The following is a 26826-nucleotide window of genomic DNA, read 5'->3' as shown; positions in this document are numbered from 1 at the left end:
TACCGCTCCAAGGAACTGTGCTTTCTGAACCAGGCACCTCGTGTCCGTGTGTTGCGTAGGATTTTGCAATGGGTTTAATCCACCATTTTCAGTGGCGGATCCAGGGGAGGGCCCCCCCTTATTTTTCGACCAAACTGAGGCCTGAAGGGCCGAAAAGTTTTTTTTTGAGACGCCCCCCTTATCTCAGGGTCTGGATGACCGCCCATCCTCCCTTATCTGAAGGACTGGATCTGACACTGATTTTAGAATTTGCCACAAAAGGTATCCTCGCGTTGATTCCTTTTAAAATAGGAAAAGTATCAAGTTTTTTGGGCTGCGTGCCGTGACTGTTACCACGAAAATAAATTTCATTCATGGTTACAATCAGGTGGTTAACTGGTCATTGATCGATATCATGAGCGGATTTAGGGGTCGGGCCGAGTGGGCTGCTCCCCCCTTTTCTGTGAAATGTCATATTATCTTCATGAGTTCTCAGTAAAATAATTGGTATTTATATAACTGGCAAGTGTCCCCCCCTTTCCAAATTTTCTGTACCCGCCCCCGGGTCAGTGCAACCATGCGATCTTTTGAAATGTGTTACACGTACGTATATGTATCAATAAGTAATCGCCATTTGGAAACATAAGGCTTGTTCTATTCATTTCGACTTCATTTTTAGGCAAAGCAGAGTTATACTCACAGGTAAGTGTTTTATTTTTCTAATAGTTCAGTTTTTCCTTTTTTTTCTCTTAAAGTAGAAATTTTTCGCTCTGTACAATGTTCCGGTCTTTTTCGTTAACTTACCTCAACCGATTGTTGCTCCTTAGATCAGTGGTCATTTTCGTGTTGTCTTTGTTTTTCCCAAATTGATGACTCGAGCAGTAACTCAATTACTTTCTATTTGTCTATTTGCCTTTTAGATTTGCTGGTAAAAACGAAGGAAATGAAGACTGTCACATTGTTCTTGTTTGTATCCGTCTGCATAACTCAGCATCATTGTAAGTTAAAGAAAATTTTTAAATTCACACAACAGTTTATTATTTATCACAGTTAGATAAAAAAAATTTAGACCTACTTAGTACACCGTTCGTTAAGTTACAATTAGTCTTTGTGCTTAAAGGGCGCTATTTCATGCTATTTGCTATATTATGACAAAGCTAAAACGACCGTGTCTTCGCATAAATCGAATTCCAAAAATGATGACCCAGTTTTGTTAATTAAGACTGTTTTTTTTTTGGCATTTAAACTATTTCCTCTCGTCTTTTGCTACGGATGAAGAGGATGAACTTGGATTGAAACTTGAAAATGTTAGACCATTTTATCTTCAAGTTTTAATGATATGCTCGCAAAAGTCACCAAAAACCATTATGGTTGGAGTTCCATGATGAAATTTGTTTCATATTTTCTTCATCTTTCTACAGGAACATTTCGTGTCTGGATAAAGGCGCTAAGTAATGACTGTAGCACAGAATTGACTAAAATACAGCAATTAATATAACCCCTGTAAGTAACTATAAAGCCGACCTTACCCCCCAGGGAAGTATAGAATAAGAAAAACAAAGGAAAAAGAAAGACTGGTTTTTCATTGAGAAAGAAAACAAAAGAATAGTTTGAATCAGAGTAACGTCGCATAATAAGTAATTTTACCAAAGCAGGTGAACGATTTTCGAAACAATTTTCGTAGCTTGTTTTTGCGACCTCGACGCTTAAAAAAAGGTCAACTTGTGGGCAAGTCTTACAATTCTATTTAAATTCGTTTTTTTTTTTCAGAAAAAAACAAAACTCATCAATAATTTTCATCATTCATTATGAAACAATTTGAAGGGGAACTCGATAATTTCGGCAGATCAGTAATTGACAATGTGTTCTGGTAAAAATTGGCTAAAAATATTTACATAAATATAGAAGCATCTTCTGGCAAAAAAGTTAATCTTTAAAAGTCCGTAAAGAGAGAAATTTCTCCTGTTTAACATCTTCAAAGTGGTCATTGTTAGAGTCAATCTTCCACCCGTGGCAAGGCAGGTGCTGCTGAGTTTTTACGAAATGAATTTTTTATAATTCGTTGTACATCATCAATGAAGTGACACTTTCAAAGCAAAAGAAAGTTGAAACAAGCTACATTAATGACCAGATATAACAGTTGCAGGCGACAAGAGGAGCCCGAAATCCTAATCTTCAGGTTGTTATTACGCATGCGTCGCACGTATGTAGCCAGCATTCGTTTGGACTTCCACTAAGAATGAATGGAATGCATAGAACGCAATTCGATCACGCGCGTTTCGATCTTCCTGACGCCTCGTCATCTGATCACGCGTATTTTGACCATCTGTCAGTGCAGACCAACGCAAAGCATAGCGTTGGAGCAAAAGCTTTTTAACCTTCGATCGTTGTCGCCCGCACTCCGTAACCTTTGGTTATTACTAGTTGTAATCGTGTATTAGTGAGTGCGTTCGAGATTTCCTTAGCTTGACCGTCAAGTGTTATTTCAAAATAAGGTAAAAGTCATGAAAACATTTTTGGAAAAATAAAAAGTATTTTATGCTCTCGGCGTAGCCGGCCTCGAGTATGATCAATAAAAGTGAGAAGAAGATCGTTGAAAGAGCTATCTATATCACTGCAATCGTCCAAAAGCTGCATGGTAACCTCGAAGGTAATGATAGCTTCTTGTGTGACACATCTAGGTCAAATATGCCGCGACAAATCATAGGTTTTTGCGAGATCATCGATGTCATTGAACCGAACATCGCTGATGGCATATGAAATCATGAAATATTTGCTATTGTGCGAACTGTTTATATTTTCATTCAGTTCGTCTAGATCAGTTCATCGTGTTTTAAACTTAGTTATATGACTTGGCGAAAAGGTCTTATCATCACAATCCGGTGCGTTAGCAGAATTTTATCCGTGTGGGTGTATGTCAGTGCATGTACTTACTAGTTATGCAATGCTTTCTCGTGGTATGCTATGAATATCCCAATCGTGACTTGATTTTTCTTTGTTTACATGTTTGCCTTTAAAACTCGAGATCACAGGTAAACTCGGAGAAAGTCACTTTTAAAACAATGAATACTATATGTGGTCTGCCAGCTACTATGTGCAAATGATCCACAGCTGATCAATGAATAAACTTCGTATTCACTTCTGTCTATTTTTACCTGCATCTTGAAGTAATTGGCATGACAGCTTTCGAAAGTTTCTGACGGTATTTCAGTTTACAGGTTTTCTTGTTTCGAAGTGCAGGGTAAATCCATCTCGGTTTTCGCAAAACTGCATGGTTAACTGGCTTATTTGATTTCATTTAATTTTGACCTACTTTTTTAACTTTGACCTCTAAGACGTCCAAATTGTAGTAAAGACTCAAGTGTTAGTGTTGTTTACAAACTTGGTTCTGGAATGTTTTGTCTGTCGCTATCCACTCTATTTTTGGCGGGAAAATGTGGAGGCCGCAAGCATCGCCGGGATTTTTACGTGAAATACTACCGGTTGCATACCGCAGAATAGGCAACAGGTTCACGTTTTTTGAATGACTGTATTCTCTAAGGCATGGGATAAATATAGGAATACACAGTCAAAATTTAGCAAGCGTACTTTCCCGGAATTGAATTTATTCCTTTCCCTGGAAGTTAAACACCAAGAAAGGTAGGACACAATCTCCAGCTCAGCTATAATACCCGCTTCTTAAACAGCTCTAAATTTCATTCCCTCGCCGAACTCAAATAACCCCGTGTGTCCAACATCAATTGCATCATCTGGTTGACCTTGATCGAACCTTGACGAAATCCAAAGGGCTAATGCGCTTGCACATACAACGTAGTTAAACATGGCGCCGAAAACGACGAAAAAAAAAACGGTAAATTGGCTGAAAAGGTGCGATTTAGAGCAAAAAAAGTGGTACAGTCAAGCCTCTCTAATACGGACACCGAAGGGACAGAGCGACGTGTCCGTATTAGAGAGGTCACTATGATGGCGTCACTTTTAAGACCCCACTGACAGGATTTAGTGTTCCGTAACTAAATTCAGTGTCTTGTTGATTTCTATTGACATGTTCTGGTATCGGTATCGCTGATTGATAAAGTGTCAATGTTTGTGTAACTGCCGACAGGACATGGTACATACCGCAAATTATCGACACCTAGTCCCTGGAGTGTCCGTAATAAAGAGGTTAAGTTTGTACGAAAAAAAGCTCTGCTTTGCTCCCAAAGGCCGAGATTTTGTGTCCGTTGTCCTTATTAGAGAGGGTCCGTATTATAGAGGGTTTTTTGGAGGAAATGTATGAGAATTTTGTCGGTACATAGGAAAAATGATTTGCTCATCACTATATATAGAGTTCACAGTATCTCTGACGTAAAGAGAGCATCCGACTAGTGTCTGAAATGTCGTGCGTTCAATTCCTATTTGGAACTAAAAAAAATTGCGATAATCGCATTTCTAGTTTAATGTAATGAATGTACAAATTAATTCAAAACTTAGGACCTGAATTACGATCGGGAGAGTGCTGATTCACCCTTAAAAACGTGAATCGCAAAAGAAAAACAAGCGAAAAAAAAAAATCAAACAAGCAAGTCAGCAAGCAAAACAGTTGTGTGGTTGTTTTCAGACCACTGAAGAAGAGGGAACACCTTTGAATCTTCGAACGGGTTTCCTCTAAACCATTTCAAGGCGTATTTTGACAAAACTTTAACATTTGCGTGATCCGGGTAAGTCTCTAGGAGAATTCATTCAACTCCTCAACGGCAAAAATAACTGCATAAGTGCAGGTGTTCGTCGAGTTATAAAGAAACACCAGATCAGTTCGCGATAGACGGTTCATCTTTTTATCGAGCAGCCAATAAGAATGCAGGTTCATGAAATGTCAACCTATATTAACTGATACAGTCAGTCATTTTTTGACCGGATTCCGGAGAATACCACTTTATGTATAACTCAGACTTTGTCGTTCAGTTTTAACCGTGATGTTCATTTTCTATTTTTTTGTTAAAAAGGCGAATCTGCAGTCCTGCAGGGCGAGAATAAGGCTGAAGATTCAAGTGGATTTAAAGAACAAGATGATGGTAGCGCAGTAGAAGACACACTAGCCGAAGATGGGGAAAAAAGCCAAAGCAATACCGGAGAAGGTGCGTCCCTGAATTAACATTTAACTAAATATATTCGGTGACTTTAGCTGAAAGGGTTTAAATTTCAAATTGACTGTGTTAAAGTTTGTAGGAGTAAAAGACTCCAGTAATGCACATACCAAGGGAATATTTTGACCGTCAGAGGAACGTTCCTTGTAAGCTTACTTTCTTGTAAGACCAAAAATATAGAAGTTATATTCAGACAAACAGAGGTTGTATTGTTCTATCACAATAATTTACAAGTTGCACTTTGCCTGAACCATCTCTAAACTTCTTGGCGGTGACGTTAAGCCTTTGGCCCTTCTCCTTCATCCTTTTATTAGTCAAATCGAAAGGGGAGAGAAAGGACCCACACTATTGGTCGAAAAGAGTAGGGAAGTTTCCGGTGGTGTAGTCTACCTTTCACGCGTCACACATCATTCATATTATGGACTATGGGTGGGTTACACTAAGCTCATAAATGGACTGATAACGGCTGCCAGTGGCGCCCTTGTATGCTGACGTCAGAGCTTATTGTGAACGTTTTAATATGTAATGTATACAGGGCGCGTCTTGTTGTCCACTAGTCCACGACATCACATATTGCACAACGTACGAAGTCGTTAATCAACACTGAGTACGTAAACTCTGAAGAGCAACATGACGACTTTACTTCACTTCGCGAGAAACTTCTAGACCTCAATGACAAAAGATAGCGTTCACATCTCTTACATGTAAATGTTTATTTACAGGCCAAACAGAAACTGGAAGTAAAAAAGCGCTTCCTGCGCTAGCAATGACAGCCTTAAAAAACCCCAAAGTTCAGGAAGCTGTTGTTGACAAAGGACTGGAAGTCATGGGCAAACTGGTGGACAAACAGCTCAAAATTATCGACGAAGCTCAAGAGAAGGCTTCCAAGTTTTTGGCGAAAGAGGTGCGTGTTAGGGAGTTAGTGGTGACGATGGATTTAATCTACGTACAGAAGAGAAGAAGCGGTCGAATTTGTCTATTTTTGGCGATTAAGAATTAAGAGCGCTATAATTTAAATTGCCAAGTTTCATTCTTGCATACTAATGCCGCTCGGGAGATTTGTTTCAAATTTTGCCGAATGCAGCCTGGTTTTATTATTGCCTGGTTTTATTATTTTTTTCAGCTGTGTCCATCCATGCTTCTTTTGGGCTTTTACACATCTCCTTCCATGTGAATCTCTTACACTTAGTGGCCTGTTTTCTCTTTGCCATAATTGGCCTTTTATAAGAAATTTAATAAGATTGTAAACAAACATGCTCCCATTACAAAGTTATCAAAGCGTAAAGCCAAACAGCTTTCTAAGCCTTGGATTACTACTGGATTAAAAGCATCCATTATGGTTAAAAACAAATTGTATGTGTCCGGTGACGAAGACAAATACAAATATTATAGAAACAAAATTTGTAGCCTGATACGTCAAAAGCTCAAAGCTGGAAATACACAAAAACTCCTTGTCTCGCTTTGGTGTAAAACTTTGGAATGAGATGCCTGATCATATTAGAGATCTTCCTAAAAAGAAATTTAGGAAAGTACTTCACAGATTGCTTTCGGATATCTTAAAAAGAGAAGATGACTATATTGAGACGTCCTTAATAGTTGAAAAAGTTCGATTAATAGTTTAGTGATTTCTGTATTAAAGTATTTGTTTGTTTGCTTGTTCAGATTTAATGTAATTAAAATAAAACTGTGATAGAATATTATTTATTGTAACTTAAAATTGTTGTTTTTCCTTCCTTTTCCTTTCCTTTCTTTTCCTTTCAATTTATTTTTCTTTTAACTGGTCCGCCTAGATTAGCAATTGCTATTTTGCGGGCCAGTCTATTGTAACCAATAGTCTTATGAAATAAAGTTGAAAGTTGAAAGTTGAAAGTACTTGAACAGGAAATATTTGCACTCGCCTATTGTATGTATTAGCTCTTTGTAATAGCCCGAATGGGCTATTGACTCAGCGGCCATGAGGGCGAGAGTAATAATTGTTTTAGTAAAATCCAACTAGTTGGTCAAAAATATCGAGGCAAAACAACTTTAGCTATCAAAACCCAATTCAGCCGCCATTGTTTTGGTTTTCAAAGCCGGCACTTTTCGCTACTAGTGGGCTATAACATATATGCTAGTAGTTGCTCAACCAGTCAGAACGCAGCATTGATAATAGACCACTCGTTGGATTTTACTACAGTGCTATGAAGTACTACTCATTACAGATCACTGCTGAAGTACTTAGAAATACTAGGTGCTCCTCTGAAAGGGGAATAAGATGCTGTTAGGAAATCTGCTGAGCCATACCACTTAAAGGAATCATAACAGTTTATAGTTGTTCATCGGATCGTGCATGGGCTAAAGTTCTAATTGTTTTTGTCAGAGGTATTGATTTCTATGACATAATCAATTAGCCTGCAAGAGCAAACGCCTTTTTCCACTTTTCAGGTTTGACACGCCGAGGAAGGGCGTGTGAAACAGATATGAAAAATATTTCTGCTTTTTCAGGCTAATTATCGACTACTAATGTTAAGTTTATTGTGTGAAGTAAACGGTTAGTCCTGAACAGAAGCTTCGGTTTTAGTCTTGTCTGAATTTTTATGTTAGTTACTGCGCGAACTTCTGTTACTCACAATACAAACTATTTATTCACAGATCAAACTTGATATCATGCCTGATAAAGGATGGAGTACCCCGGATATGTTCGTACCCCCGGGATACCATATGGGTGCGTCAATCTCCGACACGGAACAAACAGAGAAGGAACATGGAGAGCAGCCGTTTACTTACGCTCCGAACATGGGTCTGGGATACGTTATGATGAACGGTTGCTACGGCACCAATTACACTCCAAGTGATCCATGCTATAACGCCAAGTTTGCCTCACCTATTTGCCTTGTAAGAGAAACTACTCTAGTCCTTTCCCTGCTTGTACGTTTTGTTTTCACAATAATTCAGACTAAGTGGAGTTCTCGAGGAAAATTCTGTCATTTGTATTTTCATAAATTTTGGATTATCACACTAGCCTGTTCCAGGCTCCGAGATAGTCGGGTTTGCGAAATTGAGCAAGCGCGATCACGAAAATAAAACGAGAGGAAACTCCCATCCTTTTGCCCTCCGCCGCCGCCCCCTTTTTTGCGTACACTTGCGCGTGATCCCTACTATCGGAGAACCTGGAACAGGCTATTATCACACGGATAGTGCGAAATTTGTGGAATGAGAGAAACAGTTCTCTAAAGTAACATCGCATGGCCTGATATGGGAAAATAAAAACATACAAGCTAAAAGGATCTAATGAACTTTTAACTAGACTCAGTAACCTATGCCACAGTCTAACCTACTGTAAGCGAACAACCTTGAGACTAGAACAGCCTCCTTCACGCCGTTATTATTTTATTTTTTAAAGCTCATTAATATCACAATTTGGCCATTTATATGCTTACAGAAGCCGCGTCTTAATGAAAAGACGAACTTCTCGTATAAATAGCACAAAAAAAATCTTAGCGTCTTAAATGACATGCGACACCCGTATATACTGGTATAAAATAGTACAGTTCTCTGTATTGATGTCGGATGTTGGATGTTGAAGTTGAATTTCCTGCCTGGGAATCCTCCCATATTTCCCTGGCGTCCATTCCCTTCCCTGTGGGCGCAAGCAGGAGCCCATAAGTCCCATAACCCTGGGACGAGGGCCTCAATATGTACTAGGTTGTTGAGGCAACCACCACCCGGTCCTCGCAAATTGGTCCGGAGTGGAATAATCCCTGCAGAGCCTTCTTAATCTTCAGGAGCTGTGTAAGAGCTGTTTGCTACCCGAAAAACAGAACTAAACCCGACTGGTGTCGCAGCAAAGGTAGAGTTGGTCCAGGAGGCGGCTTTTCTAAGAACGGCACGCATCTACTCAGGAAAGCGTTCGAGGCCAGTAGGCTTTAGGGTACAGATTATATAACCGAGAGTCATCTAACTGTGGAATCACTGTCATTATGATAAAATTCATAAAACATTCGTTCCATGAAGCCCGGCTGGTGATAATCTAATTTAGTTGTTCGGTACGTACTCATCTTAGTTATAGGGATTAGCATTTATTTTGTGCGAAAAAATATAATGACTAATGAATTAATTAACCACATGTTCACTTTGCCCAGAACATGATTGATGGAGCCGCTTTTATGGGAGTTGGGTTTGATGGTCGAGGAAAATACAGTCCAGAATCCAGAAAAATGAGTATAGTACAAAGAAACTGCAAGAACAAAGCATCGTAAGTATATTCTTTGGAGGTGTTTTTGCTTTCCAAAATATACTTTTCCCCTTTCATTTTTGTACGTTATATATATTTTCAATATTGAAGATTCTTTTATAAGTATTTACTGTCCACTCATTTGTAAAGTGGTGATCTGGCGATATGTTCATGTCATCCCAAGTATCCAAATTGACCGTTTAAGCCACGCGATGACGAATATCAGAAATGTTTTCCTCAGTGTTACTCTATGATAATTTTAAGATATTTTTCTAACTACCTTTTTGTAGGTACGACGACCTTGATGTACCAGACACAATGAACGTACATGGTGTTTACGATACCTCTGCTTACATGTTAACTTTTGAGAGTCGGTCGGAATATCGAAGCTACATCCAGCAGGAAGCAGGTGTCTCTGGTTCAATTTTTGGGTTCTATGCTGGTGTGAAGGAGGCCTATGGAAGCTCTTCGTCTGGAGCGAGTCAGACATTTCTGTCTGTTCTGTATGTCGACGTCGATAGGTAAGTCATAGAATTTTCAATGCAGCGCAAGGTGAGTGCTCATGGGTACCCATCTTTCTGTACAATAGCTGTTAGAAAGGAACAAATATTGCCTTGAAATTTCCACGGTTTTTTTGTTAACCAGCGGTATAGACTTAGGTGACGCAGCCTAGTGGAGATTATGCCATTTTAAAAATCTTGAAATGTTTTATCTTGTTAGTAGGTTCGATCGTGATTTTATTGTTTACTGTTACGTCCAAACTTTTTAATATTGCTCAATGTAGTGTTTTGTTGTCCAGTACAATTTGTAATTTCATGTGAAAAAGATATCAACCTTAAAGAAAGACAAAGTGTAATATGTATCCTAATGAATGAATTTATAGTCACTGTTTTATTGAAGAGTCTTTTTAATCGATTTTCAGCCGCCTTCTGTATCAATATTTTCTTCCTTTTTTAGGTATGAGATTTTCATGGACGAGGTGAAACCACAGGATTTGAGTTTGTCTTTCCTGCGTGAATTTATGAATTTACCAAATTCCTACTTTGAGGCTGGAGCACCATTGAAATATCGTGAGTAGAAAATACTATATTTAAATCATCTTGACATATCAAAATGTTTTTCCTTTGTAAGCTATTAGAAGAAAGGCATAACATGGAAGCAGGTCAACAACCGAGGGTTTTGAGCTATCGGCAGGTATTGTGTAACAGTTGCAACTAATATGTGTAGCATTCCTATAGAGAATTTATCGTTCGACCTACGTTAATCTCTTTGATATTGAATACCACGTTTGGATCCCATCCTGCTAATCTAGATCTTCATCAGATGATGGTGGTGATTGGCTGCGGCAACAGCAGTGAGTGGTGTATTACGATCGTCACTGATAATAATTTATTGGTCGACTTTGATCCTCACTGTTCATGCCAGGAATTGTTGTCTTAGTGGTGTGCAGTGAAAGCGATTGGTTGTTGCCGTGTTTAATCCTTGGGAAAACATGCTTCTACCCTGTTTTCGCTGTTATTTTTAGGGTTTATGGTATTAGTGGCATGGAGGGCTTATTTTACCAACTAGAGTACTCAATAGAGGTCTTGATTTGTCAACAAAACCGTATTGTTTCCTATCTTATAACCAGGCTATGAAACAAATGCTCTTGAAGCTCGTGGAAGCCCTATGTCCTTGACATAGTCGACTTGTAGTTATAGTGCATTGGTCCGTTGTGATTTTGTATATAAAATAATGAAAATTTTCATACATTACCTTACCCAAAAACAAAAGAAGATAAAATTTAAACCAAGGATAAAATTGAACCACAACATATATAATGAAGCTTACCTCTAAGTTTTTAGACCAACTGAGTTTGAGTGTAACATGATGCATATGTGACACATTTTATTTGCAACGACAGAGAACTTCATTCAGCGCTGGGGGACACACTACATCAAGTCGGCAAAGTTCGGAGGACAACTTCAAATAAGGAAGACAAAACAAGCTAAACAGGGCCAAAAAAAGACAGAGTTTGCTGTAGAAATGGAGATGGAGTATAAGACTCTGTTCTCGAGTGTTGGAGCTAAATATAGCCAAAAAAACGGGTACCAACAGCGCGAGCAAGTGAAGACTTCCTCTACGTCAATAATGGCCCAGGGCGGAAGCCAAGAAATTGCCTCCATTCTCTCCGATGCTTATTCACCAACATTCAAGGCAGAGTTCAAGGAGTGGCTGCAGTCGATTCCACGGTACCCAAAAGCGTTTAAATTCTTGATGGGATCGATTGTTGATCTGGTGAATTTCCGATCGCATGACTTGTTTCCTGAAGAAAAGGTAGGTAGTTACACTAATGTAATTACTTAGAAACTAATCCATTTTTCGATCATTTTTTTGTTTAAAGTTGACCCAGGTGATAACGTAACCCGAATTCGAACTATCTCTTACCTCTTACCCGCTTTTCAGGGAAGCCTTCGCAAATGGGTTACTATCTCTTCTTGTAAACAGCCACAGTCGGTCTCTTTTCTCTTTTTCGTGCAGACTCTTTTCGTAAGTTGTCTCAGTCGGCACCTTTCTTGACAAGCATTTCAACACACTGTTTGATTGGATTGGTGGATTGTTTTTTAATATTTCTCAGGTGACCTGGGGCTGCGAAGGAAAGGTAGCAGATATGGAAACGGAAGATGATGGGCGCAGATTTTACTACAACTATTCGCCTAAAGGAAAGAAGACAAAAGTATACTGCCAATATGATAACCGAAAAGGCCTAGAAGAAGCGATAATGGCAAGACGAACAAGCTTGGGCAGAGCCATTGAAATTTATATGGAAGAGGTAAATAAGAAAAAAAAAACAAAGGACTCGCTTTTGGCCCCGGTTGTATATTTTCCTGATAGCAGAATAGATATGTAATGGATTTACAAGTTGTCGAGAGCCTTAATTATCATCCTACACCTGCACCTATCCCGTAGCCGTGATCACCGTTGGGGCACCACGAATTTTCCAACCTTTTCCTTATGATCGTGTTTTTAAACTCCCTTAGGGATTCACAAAATCTCAATCCTTCATGTCCAGTCAGGGATGTAATTATCCCAGCGCATTCTTTGTCTTTCTCTTCTTCCTCCCTGCACTTTTCTTTGTAAGACTGTCTTGGCAAGCCCTTCTGATCTTGATAGATGCCCAAACCACTTTTAATTAACTATTCGTTGGGTAAGATGTCATCATAGGTCCCGATGGCTTGCCTGATTCTATTTCTGACTTCCTCGTTTATGCCAAAAATGTGGTCTTTGTATGAGATACTAAGTAGCTTCCTAAAGCATCTTATCTCAGTGGCGTGCAATTTATTCCTTTATTCTGCATGTCCTTTGTCAATGTTTAGGTTTCGCAGCTGTACAAGAGTACCAAGACAACCAGGGAGCGCAGTTGATTTTTTAGCTAAGGGAGATATTCTTTTTGTCCCAGATGGTCTTCAGTTTCGATAGTGCTGCTGTCGTCTGTGCAAACCTGGACGGTACTTCAGGCTTGGAACCTTGATCTGCGACAACTGCGCCCAGGTACTTAAAAATGTCCTGTTGGTCCAATTTTTGCCGTTGACTCTTATGTCTTATGGTCTTTTCTACGCTAATTTCTATGCAAACGGCAGAAGAGGTCTTATCCAGGCGATCAACGAGAGAGGCTACAGTTGTATTTCCTCCTCTTTTCCTGCTAAGCCCTCAATTTTATCGGCAAAACATAAATTAGCGATTGTTTTGCCTTCAGTGCTGACTATTTCTTTGTGATCTTCCAGTGGGTTATTCACAATTCTCTCCAGAAGGATATTAAGATCTGTGAGAGCAGAGAGCCTTGTATGACTCCGACCGTCGTTCTGAACCAATTTCTTGTGCCACCATTAAGATGGACTGCACTGCTAACCTTGTTGTAAACAATGTCTTTGACTGGAATCAGGTTGGCATCACTTTTGTAAAGCCTCATAGTAGGCCAAAGGACTTCGTGCCATACTCTGTCAAACTCACCATTTTGAAATCAAAAAAGACGTGATAGAGAGCTTTTGTTGATATTGGAGGTACCTCTCACACAGTATCCTGAGGTTGAATATCTGTTCTGGTATCACTGTGTTGTACTGTCCTTCCCTGAAGCCTGTTTGTTCTTCCGTGATGATTGTCTCTGCCTGGGGCGTCAACCTGTTTCACAGCCTCTTTAGCGTGACTTTACTTGGATGGCACATCCAGTTGATTGTGCGACAGTTCTTGCACTGTTAAAGGTTAACTTTCTTCGAAAGGACTGGGTTTAAGAAACCCAAGTAGTATTGCAAACAAGTTTCAGTTCCTCTTTTTGTGAGAAACATTTTGACATTTCTGGCCAAGGAAAGGTGATATTTTCCTACTGCCCATTTCAAAAACACGCGTCAACTCTGATGTTCAAAAGGGAACTAACGCTTGCCCTCTTCGCTACCGACAATCATCTTTGCCTGACTCTTAGAATTTTAATTAGCGAGTTCGAAAAGTCATCTTTTGCGTTTTCTGATTGGTGAATTTCGATCCGTTTTGTATCTTTCTATTTTCCAAGGTTCAAATGCTTATGATTGACGGCAGCGAAAGCGCAATTATAAGCCCGTCTTTTATATTTCAGAGTTCGCATGTTATTGAAAAGCGCGGTAATTTTTAGCAATTCATTTTCTTTTGTCTTGTTTTCCGGAAAATAAGCATATACGGATTCCGGATTCTAACCCTTAGATTCGGGATTCAAGGTACTAGATTTAGGATTCTTTGTCATTAAAACTAGGATTCCGGATTACAATCAATGGTAAGATTCCAGATTCCTCGATTTGTATTCCGCATTCCAAAGCCCAAGATTTCGGAATCAACAAGCAAATATATTTTCCGGATTCTGGATTCCACAAGCAAAACTTTCCCGGATTCCGGAATCGGGAATCAGGATTCCCTTACATGAGGCAAAAGATTGTACGTGAGAATTTTTGGCGTTCTCATACTCTTTTATGTATAATATAGGGCCCCATTAGTTTGTCTGAAGTAAAACTAGAAAAGTGCACAGTAAGCAGGAGAGACGAGCCTCAATACACTGAGTCGCTGGTTGATCAGACACCACTGTCCTGGAAAGACCTCGTCAACAGTGGAGCAACTTATCAAGTGACATTTGACATGTTGGATGACTTGATTAACCCGCTACACGAAGCTTACAGCATCAAACGAAATATGACCAGGAAGCTTCACTACAGGTTGACTGATTGTTCTTTTTTATCGCAAATTATTTGGCGGGTTCAAATCAATTCACACGCCACGATTATTCTGCTGGTAGATCTACATGCTCAGATAAATACTGTTACGAAATAGAAAAACTTCTTATTCTATTGCACCTCATTGAGCTTAAGAAATTAGAATTAGAATCAATAATTGCGATGTTGGAAAAACGCGGATTTTATAACTACAGCTGTAAAAGAGTAGTAGCTATAAATTTGGAAAACTGGATTTTGACTCCATTTAATGCTTATATTAGAGAAGATATTTCCCTATGGAAATGAAATGGATGAGGTTTAAGCGAGAAGTCCATTTTTTATGTCAACAAAGAGTTGAGAATGCTTTGATATCGATTGAAACCCGGACCAATTCATGATCATACGGAATATGGTCAGATCATAGGAAAGATTTGATTGGTATGAGTGCAGCAGTAGCCCATATAAGCAAGACATAGTCTTAGAAACCTAGCGTTCTGAATAAGTGGTCTTAGTTATTGTTTCTTTTAAACAGAGGCGGAGAGTGGTACACTAGCGATGAAAGGAATGTCTTCCATCTGTACAGCGGTTTTGGTGAAAAGGTCACTGATATGCGCCACCATAAGATATCCATATTTGGTCTTACACTGACATACAAAGAAAAAGACGGTAGCCTTGTTCTCGCAGAAGACGATTTCAAATCTGCCAAGAAAACGTTTCCTGCGATTCCCTCTGATCTTAAAGGAATGCGTTTGGCTCGTATTGAAGAATTGGTTAAAGGAAAGGCGGTCAAAAGAGCGGATCCCAATCCCACAACCCCTCCGCCACCCCCTCCGTGCAAGCCTAGGTGGTCCAATGCCTTTCGTTTGGAGCTCGAAAATGTGGACGGAAAATGTCTCCATTTTACAGCTGCATCAACTGGAGCAATTAAAGTTCTGTTTTCTGCCAAGCCAGGGAATGAAGAAAATCGCTACGGCGTCGTAATAGAACCCACTATGGTCAGGATGTTTAAGGTACGCATTGATCTCGTTAAGCAACAACTTAAACTGTTGAGCAACAAACTTTCAAACTTAGTCAGTACGTCTATGACAGCGAAAACGCACTAAAAATGAATGTGCTTTCTTTAAAACTCCACGAGAATTACATATTCGCTTAATATTCCAAACTAAGGCCTCCATAAAACAAATTTAAAGAGTATTCTTGCAAGAAACGAAACTCCCACCAGGTCAGATTGAAGACAACATCCAACAATGATCATTAATACCTTTAAATGGATCTGAAATGTTAATTCAACAACGTTTGATGATTTTACACCATTATTTTTGATTCCTTAGGCGCTTACATGGCATGCAAATGCAAAGCAAGCGAAAAGTGCAGCTCACGACTTATAAACAAATTTAAGGCTCTTACCTAATGAGTTATTTATCGTTTTATACTACTACATGAGAAATTTCTGCAATTTGATTGGCTTAGAGCAGTGGTATTTCAGCTTAATTTGAAATACCTACATGTGAAAATTACAAACCTTTGCAGGTAATAGTATAAACAAATAATAGCATGATTTGTACGTGATATTTGGCATAAATACCACTTGTGATATTTCAAAATTGTCTCAAATTTCACTCGCCTAACGGCTCGTGGAATTACGTATAACAATTTCGAAATATCACTCGTGGTATTTATGCCAAATACCACTACAGATCATGCTATTACCTATACGAATTATTGTGGTATGACAATCGAAATTAATCTATTGGAGCTGTGTCGAGAAATTTATCAAAATTCAAACAGTTTGAACTGCCACCATATCGAGTTACTGACATAAATAAAACCTTTGAAAACGTTAAAAAGGTATAAATATCACAGCTGATACAAAAGGAGGCATTGATGGACATATTAGGAAGAAGATTGAAACTGATAGCCTGCGAATACAGCCTTCTCTCCTCGTTCGACGCCGTTAGGGACGTTTCGGTTTGCCTCAGCGACAGAAATTCCAAACTGATGACGTAAATCAATGTTTACGTAATTAATCCAGTAGTCAAGGGGTTCCCCATTGAAATTTGTTCAATTTTATGTTTCTCCTGGTCGATTATGGTAACGTTTCTTGTACTTCTGCGAGCAAGATCCAGGAAAATTCAAATTATAGCTTCAAATGCTTCTTCTAAAGAGGAATGTATTCCACGAGGTTCAATTCACCTTTGTGACCTTTTGTTTTCCATTCGTGAACAATACCTTTCCTGACCAGATTCATCAATTAAAGATTTCACGTCATCAGTATGGAATTGGCAGTTGCGCAGACGTCTTTCCTGCGAATCGTCCCTAACGGCGAGGAGCGAGGAGGGACGACTGTATTCTGTAATTACGTCGTTTGCAATGTTTGATATAATGCTTGGGAGACATACCTGTTTCACACCAATTGAAGCTGTGATTTTGTCATTGAAAAGTTCCGTAGCGAATGAAAACTCCTAATCGGCATTGTCAACAAAATGAACTAGCCTTTTAATTTTCTAAGTGTGACCAACATCAATTTCCTCTTGACAATATCAATATTTCTCAAGAGGATTAAAGGTTATTAGAATTAATAAACTGAGCGCCAAAGGGAAAATAATTTTACCTTTTATCAAATGCTCTCAACTAATTCCTCAAGGTAATGTATGGAGACCAGTGAGGGGAATTTCTATGTGGGTATTGTTGCTGATAGGCTTCACTTTACCTGTCTACAGGGCAAGGATGCCAGAGACTATAGGCATTATGTGACGAATGTAGACGCAGTTGGGTTGGGTGCGAAATCGTTGTATGATGCTTACTTCGTGTGCATCACCGTCTCTGGCGAAAGAACTTTGATTGAATATGGTAAAAGTAAAGGCACAAGAGACACTGGTAATGTCTTCCTTAGTATGGTGGACAGGACCAGGAACTTTGATGTTCGATTCTATGCTTTTGGAAACGAAGGCGCTGCCGCGAGAATCGTGGATGCCCATATTGTATCCCGTAAACTATTCCAAATGACCTGCAAAGAAAAGACTGTAAAGGATGCGAAAGAGAACTTGTGCATGGAGGGCTGCCACAGAGCCTGTGATCCATTTGAAAGTAGGTTATTTTCGGAAGGCGTTTCTATTGTATTGCTTCTTAACCTGTTAGCAAGCATTCGGGGTGCTCCGGCGGCACAGCGAAAATTGTTTACACGCTCCAGAGAACTTGCTAGCAGGTTTATTGCTTCTGTGCGCTGTAGATTGTTACGATTAGTTGTTAAATTGTTGCCAAGAAATAATGCAAATATTCCGAAGAAGATAAACTGCTAAAATCGCAACTTAAGATCACATAAGCTTTAGCCTTCACCTCGGAATAGGCTAGCCTGAGAGAACAGCCGAAATTCCGCAACGCGGTCATTGGTTTCCTCGCGAAATCGGACCTCTGAGTAACTAAACGAACGCAGAAATTCCACACTGATAACGCTACACAACCCAGATCTGGAGAGGGTCGCGTTATCAGTATGGTCAGGAATTTTTATGCTCTTTCCTCAGAGGTCATATTGCGTGGAAATCTGTAGCAGTAATTATAATAATCAAGCTTTTTTTCTTCGCTATGGTCCCCACCATTCTTCTTGTGAGTGCATTAGTCAGATTTTGCTCGCCGTTTCATCAGCAGCTACATGCTGATGCTTTTTCTTGTTGATTATTTCCATTTCGTCTTTTCTTTTCTGAAAAAAAAAAATGAGTGTAGTGCTGTTTTTCAGGTTGTTCAGAGAAAAACAATGACAAGAAGTGTAACAAGTGCCGTTTTGCAAAGGATCCTGATGAAAATCAATGTTTGGAAGAATGCCTGGCACCAAAGACGCTGAAAAAGAATAAAGATTGTGTCGGTATGGTGTTGTCTCTTTCTTCAATGCGAAACACCCATGGTTTATCAATACAACTTTGCCGGCACATTTTGGATATGTTCAAACGGCTTTGAAAGTTTTACTGACCTTTTTGAGTCTGATTCCACATAATCCAACGACCGTGTTAACAATGTCCAACAAGGTCACTTAGCCCAGTTTGTCCTTTCCAGTAATCATGGTTGAGAATATCCCTATCACGGAAGGATCTGCTCACACGGGCCCCTAGTATGCTTTTTTTTTATGTCGTTAACCCCAGTAATACACAGGTGTGTGCGAGAAAATTAATTCACGGACCAACCAAGCTCGCGAGCTTTTTAATTACACTGCATTTCTGATCATCTCCCTTGTCGACTTCAAGAGAAATTAATGCTGTTATAAATAAATTAAAAGTTTACCAGCCTCTATTTAAAAGTAAAATATACTTTTTGTTGGAAACGTCTAGGCGTCTCTTTGATCAGAGCAAAAACTAGACACTTTAACTGTTTTTGGAAATTTTAGTGGGGAAGGTACAATTCAATTCTCTCCTTGAAAATCGATGTCTGTCCTTAGAAACTGGTTCATGGAAAAATTCCATTTCTAAGCTTTCCTTGTTATGCGCTTCCGACTTGGTCAGGAATGAAAACTGCCATTTTCATCATTAAGTTTCACTCTCAATTATTGAGGTCTTGGTGTGGCGAGCATTTGCAAGCAGTTGCTAGAAACGTTTTATTTCTCTTAACAGACTCGTTTGATTATAAAGTTGAACAAGGCAATTCACTTCTGCATGAAAATGTTTTACCGGGCGCTGAAGAGTATACTATGTGCTTTTGGGTACGATTGGCGAAGGACTGGGTCAAAAATACCAATGGCTTGGACACGGTTGCAGATTTTGTAGACCTTAGGATGAAAGCAGTTAGCGGGAGTGATTACTCCATCGCATATCAGTCGAGAGGACCTACATCATTAAGAATCGACTGGGACAATCAGAGGCCTTGGGTGTAGTAAGACACTTTTTTGTTGAATTTTTCATGCTTAGAAAACTCAAATCAATGAAAAGTACCATGCTAATACTTTTATAGACTTTACTTTTAGCATATTATTTGTTTATTTTATAGAATCGTTTAACTATTACCACAAGTGAGGTTACATGTATTAAATTGGCATGTGTAATCAAATGGTGAGTCGGAAAATTATTAGGATTTAGACAAAACTCGCGTGAAATTATTCCCTAATTTCACTCGTCACCATTTCCTATCAGAATAACATGGGTGACAAAAAAATTGGTTCAAAATCGTGGGTTTCAGCATGTTGATCTGAAAAATTTATAGCTTGATGAGTTTGGGTACAGTTCATAATTTTCCGAATTTTTCGCAACATACATGATAGAATTCTTCTTAGTCTGCACTTTTGTGTGTTTAGATTTCTAAAGCGTCTTTTAATGCCCTGACATCTTCATTCATAAATTTTTGAATCGTTGACGCCATTTGACGCTGAGAGGTAAGGAACGTTGCCATGGCAATTTTGTAATAACACCTGTGAAGTTATAAATTGACGCTGAAGGCTTGCGCCAAGATTGAGGATTAATTTGTCACCCATGATATTAGAACCTTTAAATGATGAATTTAGTAAAATGGGATGGAAATGCTCAACTTATTTATTATATTTTGGATCATCCGCAGCATTGAATTTGCGTCGCTTGGAGACAAGAATTGGCATCAGCTGTGCCACGCCTGGTCTAGCAGGACATCTGCTTGGGCAATTTACCTAGATGGAAAAAAAGAAAGGACGGGTCTCTATGATTTCAGAGTTGCCAGTGGTTTCGAGATATACTTTCCACATTATAGTCAACTTGGCTCTAACTTATTTTTACTCTCCCAATTGAACGTTTGGGATAAGTTTTACTCCAGCCAAGAAATCCAGAAACTGTCTGAAAAATGCAACGCAGGTGTGGGCAGTGTCGCCTCTTGGGTAGAAATGTATGACGCAAAAAAGAAAGCGATGTTTTCCAAGCCTTCCAAGTGCAAAGCGAAGGCAGAGATTCCAACGACTACTCCGACCACACCATCAACAACTTCTCCTACCACAACAGCCACCACCCCAACTACAAAACCAACTACTCCTCCCCCTCCGCCACCAGGTGCTAATTGATCATTGTATTTAAATATTTTCAAAACAAAAATACAGTTAGCAGAAATTTCCATATGCAACCAACCAATTAAAATGCCAAGATTAGGTTTTCGTTTACAGAGGTGTTTGTTGTTACATGATTCACTTCAACTGTAGTGTTTTGGCTGGGAAAAAATGATTTTTGTGTTGGGAATATTGCTTCTTTCGAGAGGTTGTTTCGCGTGGAGGTTAGATCAAAGTAATATACCTATTACTAAAGAGAATGTGATGAAAATGATAAAGTCACAAAAAGATTACTGTCATCACTTAATACCTTTACCCGTACACCGAATGCTGTAGTGGAGGTGTAGTGACTTTTAAACAAACAAATATCAGCAGGAAAACAGTCATTATAATTAACAGTGCTTAAATTTGTGATTTTCTTCTAGTAATTTGCTTCAGATCAAAACCTGAAAACATTAGCCCAATTTTGTCAAGTTTTAATCCATGTCCATTTTTAATTGTGATCGCGTAGCAACAGACTACAGGAAGCAATTTTAGAACCCAAATTGAGTCTACATACACACAAACAAGCAAAACTGGACCATCATACTTTTGATATTCGATAGATGTGATGACATTTGTGGATTTGGATCCGTTTTGTGTGTCTCTGTTTTTCAAGGCTTGTTGCTCGTGATCGTAATTATGATTGCTGGCAGCCAAGAACGCAATTTTATGCTACGTTCTAAATTTCAGAGTTTTCATGTTATTGAGAAGCGCAGTAGGAGATGTTTGTTCAGTGTAGTACCCTGGATATAGAATCTTCCTTTAAGTTAAATGTCGCATGTGGCGGTGCGCTAAGAAACTTTGGATCATTTTTCCTTTTCTTTTCACAGAATCATTTGATTTTAAAATCGAACAGAACAATGATTTGGTGCAGGTCGGAAAGGTCCTACCTGGAGCTGAAGAGTACACTTTGTGTTTTTGGCTTCAACTGACGCAGAACTGGGTCGAAAACAGCGGTGGTTATGACACATCAGCAGAATTAATAGAACTTGAAATGAAAGCAGTTAGCGGGGATGATTACTCTATCGCATATCAGTCAAGAGGACCTACTGTTTTCAGATTCGACTGGGACAATCGCAAAACTTGGGAGATGTAAGTTGATCATCTCTTTCGTACAATATTATATAATCACTTACAAGGCTCACATGTGAAAAAGTACCATACTTTCTTTTATACATTTTATTCGTGCTGTCAAAGTTATTTTCAAAGCTTATAGATTTCTTAGTTAGTATTAACTGTTAATACAAGTGTGGAAACATATCAACTCCAGCTGGAACGAAAGTTAACTTCCTTTAATTTCCCAAGGTTTTTTCACGCGATTCAGGCGGAACGAAGCAGGCGAAGGGAAGAACTTGATCAAACTTAATAACGAAAAATAAACTGAATATACATTACCACACAAATTTATAATTTGTTAGTTTAGTTCGCCGTATGTGAAGATCAACGTTTGCCCCGAAGACAATGTTCACCGACAGACGTTCTTTTCGTCTGAAGCAGAACGTGTTACACGATCCAAACTCATTCAGACAAATTTAACTGAGCCAGACGTCGAACTTTTCATGAACTTCACTCACTAAGTTTGGTACGTCTCATGTAAAGTTTTACATTTGCCTCATAGACCTTAGTTCGCGACAGTTACCCTCTTTCCCTCGTCGGAAGAACAGCTTCGTAAAGTCTAAGCAAAATTTATGAGACCGGATGAAGTTGTTATGGTTACAAATACGGTAAAAACTGGTCAATCTTTGACGATCGCCCGTTATCTGTAAAAAAGAAGCACTTTTGAAATTCAATTTCCGCTCATAGTAGCTTCAACCTTTTTAAGAACATGTCACGTGAAAGATCCTGGAGATTGCTGGAATGAATGAGAAGGATTTGATTAGCATGTATTGAGGCACGAGTCTTATCAGCAGTTTTGTAAACATTTTGGTCTTCTTAAACAAGCGAATTATTTTGAAATCGCTGATAGAAAAAAAAATGAGATTCTCGAGATTAACTGTCGTTCTATATGACCTGTGAGTTTCAAGATTATAATTATAATATCATAGGTGACGAATTACTCCTTTATTTTGGCGCGAAATTTCAGCGTTAATTTGTAATTTCACGTGTGAAATTACAAAATTGCCATGGCAACCCTTCCGTACGTCTCAGTGTCAAGATGGCGACGAAGTTTTAAAATACCGTCAGTGAAGACGTCAGGGCACAAAAAGACGCTTTAGAAAACTTTAACACACAAGAAGAACATCAAGAAGGATTCTAACAGGTATTTTGCCGAAAACGTCTCAAAAATTCTGAACTTTATGAGCCAAATTTAAGGTCTAAACATTTGAAAGAGTTTAGTTCTCGATCGATACGATATAGGATAAACATGTCAAAAATCCAAGATTGCTAGCGTAATTAGTCACCCATGATATTAATAGGTAATCAAATGGTATACTCGTGAAATTAGGAAATTTATTTCACTTGCGTTTTGTCCAAATCCTAATAATTTCCCGAGCCTTTAGGCGAGGGAAATTACTAGGATTTGGACAAAACGCGCGTGAAATTATTTCCTAATTTCACTCGTCACCATTCGATTACACATACTTATTGATGACTTGTCAGGCAATAAGATAAGGGCTACAATGGATGTTGCTGAAACGAGGTACGGGGAGCGGAGAACGAACACGGGGAACTGGAAAATGAAAAATGGGAACAAAACAAATAATTAGAATTTTCAGTTACTGATAGGGCTAGGGTTCAAGTGAAGTTTCGTTCCCATTTTTTATGTCCCCGTTCCCCGTGCTCGTTTCCCGCTCCCTGTTCCCCGTTTTAGTAACACCCAACACCCGAGCTACTCTGAATTCTCTATTTTTTTTTGTCGGATAAGAGCCTCTCATTATTTAGGAATATTGTCCTATCTCCAAGTTCCATTTTCACGTGAGAAGCAGTGACTAACAACGAATTTGAAATATGCAGAAATGTACAGTTAGCTCTTGTTGTCCCGACGAAAATATGTATCTTGGGTACCAGCCTACTTCCAAATGTCAGGGAACTTGTTAAACTCAATCACGTCTTCTGGTGATGGGAATTGATTGTCTGTATTCTATAACATTTGAACCTTTAAATGATATACATAGTAAATTTAGCAAATAAATAACATATATCGTATATTTTGGATCATTTGAAGATTATACGTTGCGTCGCTTGAGGACAAGAATTGGCATCAAGTCTGCCATACCTGGTCCAGTAAGACATCTACATGGTCAATTTACATGGATGGAATACAGAAAAAGACGGGAAGCTATCAATTCAGGGCTACCAGTGGGTTCAAGATATCCTTCCCGCGTTCGGGTTCATCGATCGGCAGCAACAAATTCTTACTTTCGCAGGTGAATGTTTGGAATCGGATCTTCACCAGCGACGAAATAAAAACATTGTCCAAGAAATGTGACGCAGGAACGGGCAATGTGGCCTCTTGGGCAGCCATGTATGTCCGAAATAAGAAGGCGATGTTTTCCGAGCCATCCAAGTGCAAACCAAAACCAGGTGCCATAACGATACTTTTTAAAGCAATATGTGAACATAAATACAATCGAATTGTAACTTCCCAAAAGCAACCAAAGTAAAATGCCCATATTTGGTCATTTTTGTTTGCTGAGAATTGTCGTTGTTATATTTATGAGAGACGTCAACTGTTAAGTGTATTGGGTTAGTTAATTCATCCCGTTATCTATACCGATTCTACGCAAAGTATTAAGAAGGACGCAAAGCCAAGGAATCTCATTTGCCCTCATCCCAGTTGCTTGCTGTATAGTTTGTATGTATCACTGTTTAGAATGGCAATTTTATAATTGTATTATCATTATCGTCATTATTTATTATTGCGCCAACATTCCACGGTATAAAGATACTTATTTTCGTCTTTACAGGTACATATGATCTGAACATCGCCAAAGGTGTTTGGATTGGAGATAAACCGGGATCAGGAACATTTGAAGAGTACACCTTATGCTTCTGGCTGAAAATCGAAAACTGGGTTCGAGTACAAGGTTCCAACACAGACGTGCAGCTGGTTCTTACTTCAATGACTGTCAGTGGTGCTTCCTTGCCCAAATCTCTGACTTACTCTTTGTTAGGAGACGAGATCACTGACATTAGACTAGAAGTGGGTGATTTTTATAAGCCAAAGACGAGGTAAATTTACGTCTTGTAAAAATAACCAATCTCAACTGGTCCTCTTGTTTTACGCATTTTTCCCAAAGACGTTTGACAATGTCTGTACCAATTGAGAAGAGGTTGGGGGCAAAGTACAACCGATAATTGGCGTTGTCAATTGGAGTATGCGTCCCACGCGCGGAAAACAGTATTTTGAATCAATTTCCGTGTTCAGTCTCTGATAAGACGTTCTCTTTGGGATACTAAGGACCTTAAACAAGGACGACGACGACGGCAGGGAAAACGTTTGCATTCTTTCAAACTTAATCGCTTCATATTTGGACCCGCTCAATATGTCAAATGCAAGCGACTTTTCCTGGAGTTGAATTCTTAAGGATTTTATTCAGGTTCAAAAAGAAGAAGGAAAATTTGTCGTCGTATGTCCACTTCCTCCTTAAAACGTGAAATTAGGAGGTTTCACGTCGTAGTCGTGCAGTGGACGTCAAAGAAATGTACTAAAAAGCGTGATGCACGTGCAGAGATGTTGTTTTGATCATTAAACCTATTGTTTATTGGAAGTCCTCGTTGTGGTCGTCGTCGTAGTTGCTTAAGCTCCCTAATGAAAGACATTCGTTTCATAGTAGAATGTGTAGTCAATTTGTTATTGATTGAGTCGTTTTGACCGTGTACTGATATTCTTTTTCATCAGGCAATTGTCCATTTGCTGGACGTTTATTTATTGCATTGCCATTTATGTAAACATTTACTGTTTTCCTCGGACGCTATTCTTTTTTCAGCAAACAAATCCTTCAGTTCACTTCTGACCTTATTGGCTAACGCGTACGTACACTAACCATATTTGGATTTGATATAATGGCTCGCTATAGGCCAATGAAAACTCAGGGATTCAGCATTTATTAATGTTTGATATTCCGAGAAAGCGAACCAATCATATTTCTTGAAAAACCATATCAATCAGTGCGAATTAACCTGAATTTCCCGAATTAAGTTGTGCAAAGATTATCAAAGACCTTTCGAATAGAAACAGTACAGACAGGTCATACTTAGAACCTCATCGTTTAGCCCATAAGACCGACAAATACTATCGTTCCAATGAATAGAGCTTGTGCAATTTACAGCAGAAGCTTAAGGTGCATCGGCCTTCATTGCATACTAGTGACGCCAATAAATGAACTGATTTCAAAGTAATTTACAATAATCCCTTTTGTTATTTACAGACAGAGCATGGGTGTACTTGCCGACAAGAATTGGCATCATGTGTGTCACTTGTGGTCTACCAAAACAAGTGAAGTCAAAATTTTCGTTGACGGAAAGGCAGGAGCAACCGGCACTCTTTCCTATGGCAAAGCACCTACAAAGTTCGACATAAGCCTTGGACCAGGCAATCAGGGATTCATCGGTACCAACACGCTTTATTTGTCACAAGTGAATGTATGGAATCGGCTTCTTACCAGCGCTGATATTACACAGTACTCCCAAAGTTGCAACGCTGGGATAGGCAACTTGGTGTCATGGGCGAATATGTACGACGAATCAAAGGTGTCTTGGTACACCAAACCTTCTAATTGTAAGGCGCCATCAGGAAGTACAAGGGGTGATTCAGAATCTTCTCACGCTCGCCGAGATCTTCCTGTGGCATCTTATACCCACCTACCAAAGCACTCAATAAAATATAGAAGATGAGAAACGTTTCTGTTTTTGTAATTGTAACCGAAATGGCCTTTAACCTTGCTAAAGTGATATACCATTAGTACCAGTATAGTAGTACGTGCCTCAAGTAGAAAGTGAATGATCATAGTATTTTTATTATTTACGGCTTTGAAGCGCTGGAAGATAAGAATGTTTTTGGAAGGGATCCAACTAAGTTTACTCTTCCTCCATGATACGCATTGCGCAGTGCATGACACTTATTTTTAAATGATCCATCTTTGAAATATTCATGGCTTTAATCTGTGAGAAAATTGAAATTTAGGCAAATATTGGAACAGCATATTTAAATAATAAAGAATTATGAACCGATAAGACTTTTAGTCTCATGAATTAGCCTGGAATAGCTGCAATCTTTCCCGTAGCAATTGTATCCTGCATTAAAGTTCAGATTGTTCCGAGTATGAAGAA

At 39.0% G+C, this 26826-nt stretch overlaps 1 protein-coding gene across 1 annotated transcript; it reads left to right on the top strand.

Moving 5' to 3' along the window:
• The first annotated feature begins 482 nt into the window (after window positions 1-482).
• LOC140934739 (uncharacterized) lies at window positions 483-26826 on the top strand. The gene is made up of 20 exons (XM_073384312.1): window positions 483-681; window positions 900-977; window positions 4962-5093; window positions 5825-6006; window positions 7734-7976; window positions 9224-9336; window positions 9606-9836; window positions 10273-10385; window positions 11219-11631; window positions 11933-12127; window positions 14302-14528; window positions 15058-15535; window positions 17246-17612; window positions 18259-18384; window positions 19124-19382; window positions 20061-20518; window positions 21384-21645; window positions 23720-24078; window positions 24462-24726; window positions 25926-26826. Exons 2-20 carry the CDS (start codon window positions 923-925, stop codon window positions 26389-26391), a joined length of 4944 nt encoding a protein of 1647 aa, XP_073240413.1. The 5' UTR covers window positions 483-681; window positions 900-922; the 3' UTR covers window positions 26392-26826.

The sequence above is a fragment of the Porites lutea genome, chromosome 4 (genome assembly GCF_958299795.1).
Source record: "Porites lutea chromosome 4, jaPorLute2.1, whole genome shotgun sequence".
Taxonomy (NCBI): domain Eukaryota; kingdom Metazoa; phylum Cnidaria; class Anthozoa; order Scleractinia; family Poritidae; genus Porites; species Porites lutea.
Note: the sequence above shows the minus strand (reverse complement) of the source record. Positions and strands in the feature narration are given on the sequence as shown.

Bases quoted from the DNA above. Each gene is read 5' to 3' on its own strand.
- LOC140934739 (XM_073384312.1), top strand. From the start codon at position 923: ATGAAGACTGTCACATTGTTCTTGTTTGTATCCGTCTGCATAACTCAG. The intron at 5,094-5,824 runs GTGCGTCCCTGA...GTTTATTTACAG, and splicing joins CCAAAGCAATACCGGAGAAG to GCCAAACAGAAACTGGAAGT. The intron at 10,386-11,218 runs GTGAGTAGAAAA...TTGCAACGACAG, and splicing joins TGGAGCACCATTGAAATATC to AGAACTTCATTCAGCGCTGG.